This window comes from Gastrolobium bilobum, unplaced genomic scaffold (assembly GCF_033153095.1).
Source record: "Gastrolobium bilobum isolate Gb01-03AN ecotype WA unplaced genomic scaffold, APGP_CSIRO_Gbil_v1 utg4280, whole genome shotgun sequence".
NCBI lineage: Eukaryota > Viridiplantae > Streptophyta > Magnoliopsida > Fabales > Fabaceae > Gastrolobium > Gastrolobium bilobum.
In genome coordinates, this window is record NW_026895123.1 from 79,691 (window position 1) to 88,949 (window position 9,259).

The 9,259-nt window shown below is 33.4% G+C and overlaps 2 protein-coding genes across 2 annotated transcripts; one reads left to right on the forward strand and one right to left on the reverse strand.

Annotated features, from left to right (window-relative positions):
• Positions 1-7: 7 nt before the first annotated feature.
• On the reverse strand, positions 8-6,989 carry LOC133316192 (protein GET4). Its single transcript, XM_061517950.1, has 12 exons — positions 6,837-6,989; positions 6,162-6,241; positions 5,120-5,198; positions 4,527-4,608; positions 4,056-4,206; positions 3,299-3,389; positions 2,400-2,483; positions 2,097-2,143; positions 1,286-1,414; positions 744-828; positions 466-543; positions 8-340 (listed from the first exon to the last, which is right to left on the reverse strand). Exons 1-12 carry the CDS (start codon positions 6,882-6,884, stop codon positions 326-328), a joined length of 969 nt encoding a protein of 322 aa, XP_061373934.1. The 5' UTR covers positions 6,885-6,989; the 3' UTR covers positions 8-325.
• Positions 6,990-7,051: 62 nt separating this feature from the next.
• Positions 7,052-9,012, forward strand: LOC133316275 (glutamyl-tRNA(Gln) amidotransferase subunit C, chloroplastic/mitochondrial). The gene is made up of 5 exons (XM_061518033.1): positions 7,052-7,336; positions 7,469-7,509; positions 7,822-7,877; positions 8,586-8,634; positions 8,717-9,012. Exons 1-5 carry the CDS (start codon positions 7,103-7,105, stop codon positions 8,790-8,792), a joined length of 456 nt encoding a protein of 151 aa, XP_061374017.1. The 5' UTR covers positions 7,052-7,102; the 3' UTR covers positions 8,793-9,012.
• The last annotated feature ends 247 nt before the right edge of the window (positions 9,013-9,259 follow it).

The window sequence follows — 9,259 nt, forward strand, 5'->3', positions numbered from 1 at the left end:
AAGAGAGGAAAAGGAAGAAAAGGAGGTACATGTCTCAGAGCATAGGATCTATTGGCTATTAATGAAAGATTAAATCTAACAAGATGCAATCAAACTTCACTGTCAAGTTTTTAACGGCAAAAACACTTAAAACGTGAACTTAGCAAAATTGTGAAACTAGAATATACAAATGACAACAAATTCATCAAAATCAAGAGATTACACAAAGATTTTGTTCCCTGACATGAATTTGCTTCATCTTTAAATAAATGTATTGTAATTATTTGAATCATTTCCAAGTTGCTGCTCCATCTGGTGGTGTCTCAATAATGAATGTCAATCATTACTAAGCCCCCATCAACTGCATAATAAGAAATTAAGATCAAACTTCTTAATTCATTATGAGATTTTTTATATTCAGAAGTATGTGATTTTGCAAGTTCCTGGATGGTTAATATTAAACTATTGAAACGTATTAGTAGTCACCTTGAATATATCTCCAAACATTCCCATGGGGTTCCTTCGCTGTACTCCATAGAACTTTTCCGCAACATCATCTAGCATCTAAATCAATTTTTTTTTTTTCATGTCAAATGCAGCACAAGGGGTTGATTTTTAGTTACATGCAAAGAGAAAAATAATCATAAGATAACAACCCAAGACTGGCCAGAATTTTCATAGAAGCATACAGTTACACCACATCTTGGAGGATATATTTGCTAATTGCTACCTACCAACAATAGAGGGGAAAATAAAGAGCTGACCTCATTGAACGTTGGATCCCTGTCAATGCTTGACTTAAAATTTGCTCTTAACATATTAAAAAGAGGCAAAGCATCTCTCTCCATCCTGCATCAAAATAAATAAATAAATAGACTACTCTTCTTCCCATGAAACATGTCTCATATTAAGTACTCTCACTAATTTTTTCACCTATGTACAATTTCATCTATTACATAATAGGATGAGCATTTTGCTTTACTTATATCGAGTGCTATCTATCTAATTGGTATATGCCTCTGTTCCTTACAGCAAAATAATGTGCTTAATTTTAATTTGCTTCATTTTCTTCCACTCTAAGGAATAGAGCCATATATGTATAGCACAATCAACACTCTTTATAGAAGTATAAAAAAGTTTGCGTATCCTGTAATGGATGAAGTACAAGAGCAAACTATCAATATTCTTCAAATGATAGTGCTTCCAGTTCCCTTCAAATTGAAGTAATGCAAAATGTCCCTTTACTATGTCTGAACTTACAACAAAAATCAATCAATTTATCGACTGAACAATATAGACAGCTTACGTTGGCAAAAGATAATTGATGAACTGCATCAAGTCTGTCCGAGGAATCTCAACCTCAGCAGATTCAACTTGCTTCTTTATCTCATCCATTAGTATGTTCGCATCTCTCAAATTACCTGAAGATAAATACCTATCATGCAAGAAATGAGCAATTCTCAGTTTGAAACCCTGTTGAAATATGCATGGAATTAGTTGTTGATTGCAGGTTAAAGACATTAACCAAAGAAAACAAGGATTTTGAATTTAACAAGTGTGTCAACATCACTGAAAACAGTGTATGCTTGTCTTTACTCATCAATTGTCACCGAGGATGTCCACTAAAGGGAATAGTAGAGGGATCTTTGTTGTAATAATGTATGCATCGATGATGATTAGTACAAGAAACCTAAAGTGAATATTCTCCTTATTTATCACATAGATAGCAAAACAGGGAGGATAGATAGCTTAAGACTGATTCTACTTTGTATTTATTTAAGTTTTTCATATTTACAAGAAACAATGTCCTAATCTTGCGTACTGTGATCTGAATTGAAAGTGTTTGTTTTGACAATGAACACTAAGATGCTAATACATACTGCAATATACAAAAAGTATTTAAGCCAAGTTAAAATGCATTCAGAAGCCATAAACAAAATTATGCTGAGAATATCTATGCCTTACAGTTATAACGCAACAAGCAAAAACTTAAATTTCATCAGAATATAAAAGGTTATTTAGGTATCATAAGCATCCTGGGAATCCAGGAGTGAGAAAGTATCGATAATGTTACCAGGGAATCTCAAAGTGAGAATTATGTTCTTAAATGCTTTTACCTTAAAACCGCCCGAGCAATGGCCAAATCACCTTCGCCAGGATAACACTACAATATTTGAAAAGCATATCAATTTAATTTTCCCAAAACTATTCCAAAAATACAAAATGAATACCTCAGTTACCTCCAAATTAGTTTTAGAAAAACCCAATAATATAACATGAGTCCTAGTATAAATAAAATCATCATGGATGTTGAACCAATTTTTAGCAGAAAAAGTAAGATCAAAATTGTTTGGCATGCCTCAACAGAATTTTGTAAAGTTGAACCAAATAACAAGGAATAAAAAGGTTAGGAGGCTGACCCTGCCCAAAAAATTCACTAGAGTAGAAGCAAACTTCTTTGGATTATTTCCTCTTACAAAGTGATATGTCACTCTAGTCATATCCTGCATGTAAAAAGTAAATTCATGTTTATTCACCACAAATAAAGGTAATAATAGAGTTTCAAGTGTAGTGAAGCTTTTGATAGCATAAAGCCATTTCCATCAGCTCAACAATTCAGAGACATGACCTGCTCCAAATAATCAATGCATTTGCAGTATACTACATTTGTTTTATGTTTTATTAGCTCAGAGTATACTGAAATTCATTTACATTTGCCTTGCCTCAATCTCACGTAAGTAGAAAGAAGGATAAAAAAGGAGTTGTTGTCCTCTTCCAAAAAAGAGAGAGGATCATATCCTTCTCTAAACTAACTCTAATACCCTTAATGAGGTCCCTATTTGCATCCCTTGAAAGTATCAGCTTAAAACATTGTTGAAACTTTGGGTTTTGACAAAGAAAAGGAGATAATGAAGGCTGACAATGTATTATGAGATAGATAGTAAGATGTTACTCAATTACAATAACCTAATGCTCCATCTATTTATGTTATTAATTAGTTCAAGTACTAGTACTGCTAGTACACGCCCAAGCACAATACAAATAAGAGAAATAACCCTAATATCTTCTAACACTCCCCCTCAAGCTTAAGCTTAAGCTATTCATACCATTATACAGAACCTGAATATCTTCTAACCCTAATATTGTTCCCTGATAGAATTTTCCCTAAACCCTTCAATTCAAAAAACTTATTGCGATTTCGTTCAACCAATAATCAAGGATAAGAAAAGTTCCTACAGATGATGGTTAAAGAAACTTGAAACAAACTCCAGAGTGAGGATTCAAGAGAGGCAATTTGAAGCAAAATTGCGAAACGTACCACCTCAGGACTTTCAGAATATATGTATTCAGCTAGCATAATATGCAGTTCTGGAGATCCAGAACTATTTGCTCCAAATTCGGCAGACCACCTGAATACAACAGTAGCAAAGCCAGAAATATTATTCAGGGAAACAAATGATTATAACGTAAATAAGCATAAACAACTATGCTGATAACTCTATTTCATATCAATAGCCTTCTAATGTAAAAGTTCCACAAGATTCCAAAAAGGATTAAGTCTGAGGGTTAGAATTGCAAAGATAGGAAGAACAAATACAAAGATTTTATTATAACCCTCTACTTAAATAATAAATACCTCCCTTTCGACTCAACTCTGATTGGCCTCTCACATATTCACACCCCAGCCCACACATTAACTCCCTCTGCCTTCCACATACTTCCCCTGTTATGTTCAAATAGGATCCTATTAACTCTATATCTATTATTACTTGTATTCCCAAAAAAAGTCTTAAAGGGTACATAGAAATTTCTGTATGCTTGATGCTTCTATGATAGATTAGATGCTCAATTATAAACATTAATACGATCATTTTAGAGCTTCTACGGCCAAAGCAACATTAAATGCATTAGTCTCATATTGTGAACTGAACATTACAATACTCAGCATAAACAGACACATCCAACTATTTGTTAATAGAAGACAACAGTATTTGGCACTCACTTGCACAGAAAAGAGAGGGAGCTCAGTAAATGCATAATATAATCTAGAATTTTTTAATTTTGGGAAGTCTCACCTTATAGCAGCTTTTAAGAATGAGGAGCAGCCCTCAACACGTGTCTTTGCAGCTCCAATGGTTTCAGAAAGCTGCTGCATGTCATCAACATCCCACAGGTGTTGTGGCAGTAGAACCCGAGGAAACGTTTTGTAGATTTTCTCAAGAAGATCTACCATTGAAATTTATTAGTAATAAGAAGGAAAGTTTCATGTTTTACTACTATACGAAACCAAATAAGAATGTATGTTTATGAAAACACATGACAATTACCAAATTAAATATTCCCACATGCAATTAAGTAAGAACAGGATGTGATAAAAGCAAGTGGTCTAAACTGACCAAGGGAGACAAGACAAAGCATTTTATATTGCATCACAAATAGACACAAAGCATTTCTCTTCTTGTTTTCCAAAAAAAAAAAAAATAGACACAAAGCATAAACTTCTGATAAAAAAAAAAAAAACTGTAAAAGACAGTATAGGAACGCACCAAGTGTTTTGTCATCATAAGGAATTTTCCCTTTCCCTAATGTCTCCACAAACAATAAAGCAAGCTCTGCTCCACATGTAACCTTAAGAGAGAAAGTAAGAGTTCATTTGCTGTTTGTCAAATGTTAAAATTATTACCATATATTTTTATCATAGAAATAAATATTTTATTACCAGAAATGTGTTTTAAAATTAAAAAAAATATTTAAATTCAGACATAAATGTCCAAAGGATTCCTGATCCTCCGACAATGTGTTTTATTTTGTTATGATCATAAAGAAATCCAAGTCCGAAGCTGTTGACTCGTTAGAGGATTCCTCAATCCCTAACCAGCATGATTCCTCCTCTCAAACAACAACATGGGGGTAAAGCATCAAACCAGACTCTATCACAATTAACAAAATATAAACTATAGCAATTTACTTATCTGTCAAACTGTTATAAGTGGAAGTACATAAAAGTGCATTATTAGGAAGTACATAAAAGTGCCCAGAACAATTGTCATTTAAATAAAAGTACAGAGACATATAGTCATTTAAATAAATAAAGCTGGCAAGTAGCTTTTGCTCCACAATGAAATAGAAAATGTAGAACCTGTCCATGAGCCAATTGAATGCATGCTCCTGAATGTAGGATATCTAACGCTTCAGAGTACCTCTGAGCAGATACATATCTGCAGCAAAGTGTGTATACTACATCAATGTCTACAACTCAACCGATGAGTATGTATTAGTTAATGCAGTCGTAGGCCAAAACAATGAAGCTTATCAACATTTTTTTTCTGAGGTTCATATGACTTCAACAAGCACAGTTCTATAACGATGATAAGAGTAAAGTACATTCTATTAGATTAGAAAAACAAGAATTTTACTAGAGAAGCTGGAAAAAAAAAAAGACATGTTCAAGAGCAGAGGGTAAGATATATGAAACCAAAATATTCAAAAAACTCATATAAATAAGAATTACATATCAAGTAAGCAAAGCTTGCTAATCTCTGTATATTTAACAAAGAATCCCCTTTAAAATGCCATTAGCAAAGCACAGCAAAGACGTTAAAAGACCTAAAGACCATGTTATACCACAAGAGAAATAACAGGAAAACAAAATAATTATCCTTGAAAACTTCAGCAATCCTCTCCAACTATAGGCACCAAATAATACTATAAGTTTTATACTGGCAAAGAACCTTGCCTTCTTTACTCATCCCAAAACTTAAACCGGCATATTAGAAAATACTCCAAACTCTCTGGACAAACTCATTATTCACCAAAAAATACAAAAAGTCTACACCACGTGAGAGTAGTATTATCCAGCTCCAAAAAGAATAGAATTGATATGAAAATTTATGGTATATCTATTCTCCAAACTAAATCCTCAAGCATTGATGCTAACATTGTCCTTCAGGGGCTGCAAATTATGAACTATTCCATGCTATTTTATTAATCTGCTATCTCCAGTTTGTGTAACTTTTTACCACATGAGTGGATCTCGTAAAGTATACACTTGTAAATGAAAGAAAATAACTACAGCAAAATTAATTACGCATAATTTAAAGTAGCATTTCAATTGAAGATCAAGTGAAGAATATATAGCAGATAATGTTTGATAATAAGTAACAGCAAGAATCTGTTTGAACCTGGCACTAATAGATTTGTACATTTGTTGAGCTCCATAATAATTGCCCTCGTTTACAACTTTCTCCAATTTATCAATATTCTGCATTTCACAGCAGAAAGAAATAAGATATATTTGATGAAGAAAAAAAACACAATGCTTTCAAGACGCATCAAAACTGACAGAATGTAGCAAAAGCAACTCTACTGACACTTCACATTACAAAATTTTGCATATCTTGAAACAAAAAAACCTCAGAAACAAATGAACTCTTTTTCTAATATCAAAATATCCATTTATAACATTAGACATAAAATCTTCACGATAGCAAATAAGCAAATCAATACCATATTGCTTAACTCAACTCGACCCTTTTACTAACAAGACTTAAATATCCTTTGGAAAAAGATACATGCAAATATAGAGTTACAATAGTACGAGGATGTTGTAGAAGACCGTTATTCTAACCCTTTATTTATGGGAAAAAGAAAAGCCAACAAAAGCACGCAAAGGAATCAAAACATTAATTTTCATAAGGAATCAACTAAAAAGCACGACACCATCCACAAGCACATAAAAACCACCGCATCATTCATAAAGTTAAAACATTAATTTTCACCGAATGCAACGTTAGATGTTACAGAAAACCATTATAACGAAGACATAAAAAAATTGATGGATCGCAGATTTTGGGTACCTCTTGAGCGGGAGGTAGTTCGGTTCTTTTGGATCTCTGTCGCGACATGATGATGATGACGACGACGATGAAGATCCCTCTGTGCTTTCGCAAACGAAAAATGTGAGAAAATGGGGAAAAAAGAGAAATCTTGTATTTATATAAGGACAAATCGAAAAATTATATTTTTCTTGGGGACTAAATTGGAAAATGAAAACTTTCCTAATAAAGTAGGATTTTTCTGAGTTTTTAAGGTTAGGGATAAGGATTAGAAAAATTGAAGGAAGATGGGTAGCAAAGGGTTGCTTAAGGGAGCATCATTATCATCTTATTCATATGCAAATGCAATGTGGCATAGAAACAGTTGCTTCAGTTTCAGCTTCCCAAAGGTAACGGTTAGCATCCAACAGAAGTTGTTAAAGTTCCGAAGGTTGTCATCAACAACCACCGTCTCCTCACTTGAAACTCCAGATGTGTCTCGTTTGGCAAAAACAGCTCAAATCTCTCTTACCCCAAATGAGGTTTTAAGTCTCGCATGCTTTCATTATTTGGGGTTTCCTTATTTTCTGTTATTTCGTTTTCTTTCATCTAAAAATATCTTATTTTTTTATTTTATTTTATTTTTTCAAATAATGATAATATGGTTATTGCAGGTTGAAGAATTTGCTCCTAAAATTCAACAGGTGGTAGACTGGTAAATCTAGGTTATAATATTATGAGGGTTTGTAAATTTGCTTTCTTTGATTGATATTAATGAAATCTGGATTCTGGGGTCTTGTCATTGTTATTGGGTTTTGAGTAATTTCATTCTAACTTCCATCTTCCAATTCTTGGATCCACATCTTGACCCATATTCATATTATCCTTGCTGCCTTAGTTGTAACTAACTTGCTGTCTTGGGGCCTAACATTTTGTTTCTAACTGGAAATTGTGATTTATTTGTTCCTGGGGTTAATATTTGCTTGCAGTGATCAAATCTTTGAATTTGGGTTGACTTGTGTGGCAGGTTTGGACAGTTGCAGTGTGTTGATCTCCAAAGCATTGAGCCCTCCATCAGAGCAGGTTCTTTGTAAACCTTTATTATCACTTTTCATCCATTAATGATTTCATATCCTTACTTTGGATTTTCTGTACTGTTTGCATATGCCATACTGCCAAAACATAATGAAGCTAACTTTTGATATACCAAAAACTAAGTTCTTTCATGTTCTTGTTCTTCTTGTTTTTGCGTTATTCAATCATGTTTTTATCATGGGGAGGGTTTTCTAAAGTTGTAAATTGTGATGGCATTACATTCATTCATGTACTGAAAATGCATGGTTAGTACCTATTCACTAAGAAATGTTGGTGTTAATATTAACGTCTTGCGCAATAGCAAATCAATACTTTGGCAAATGAACTATATTATCCTCTTTCAACTCATTGCTTTCCTATACTTCCCCATGGTCATGCTAGTTTGTTCAAAAAATTCTATATGGTGAAGCGAATTTTCTGTGGTGCTTTGACTTTCCTCTTTACTTATTTCGTAAACAAAGAAGGAAACAACTGAGGGGGAGGGGAAGAGATGATGGTAAATAAGTATCCTGCTTAAACAATATAATTTCATCATTCAAATATGTTAAGTGATTCTCAATTAAAGTGCCTCTGTACTCCGGTGAATTTTTGTTCAGTTATGCATGTGTTTTTTACATGACTGGCAGAAAGCATCATTGCTCATTGGATTGGCTTTATACTTTTAAGTTGCTGATTTTTTCATGTTATCTTCTGCAGAGACTGAAAACAATTTGCGTGACAATGCCCCTGAAACATTTGATCATAGGTGAGTGGGTTATTCATTATTTGTAATTTATAGCCATAATTGAATAACTAATGGTGCTGACAAAGTAGTCTATCCTTGACAGGGATGCCATGATTGCATCTGTTCCAAGCTATGAGGAGCCTTATATTAAAGTTCCTAGGGTCTTAAGCATGGATTAAAATTGCTTAGATGAGTTATTTGGTATAACGAAACACTTGAAAGACTATTGTTTTGTACTTCGAATTTCTTGGTTCCTTATGTGTCCCAGCTCTTAATTGAATTTTTATGATGGAATTCAACTCATTAACTCTGCACTTAGGACAAATTTTGAAATTTGTATTATCATTTGACAAATATTCAAGGTGTCTGATTATGCAATTGTGTATATAGAAACGAGTTTCATCATGGAAGTTCAATTGTTGTGGTCGAGACTTTCTTTAAGGTAATTTTATGCTTGTGTTGCCATGATTGGAGAGATGCTCTTTATTTAAGCTGTTTTTGTGGATTAGGACGTGAGGATCTTGTAACCGGCTAGAGAGTGCTTTTTGTTTCCTTCCTGGATCTGGATCCTCTCTGTTAAGAAAAACTTGAGATGATCATGTAGAGAATCATACTCATATAAAGGTGGATCAATGATGACAAAAAA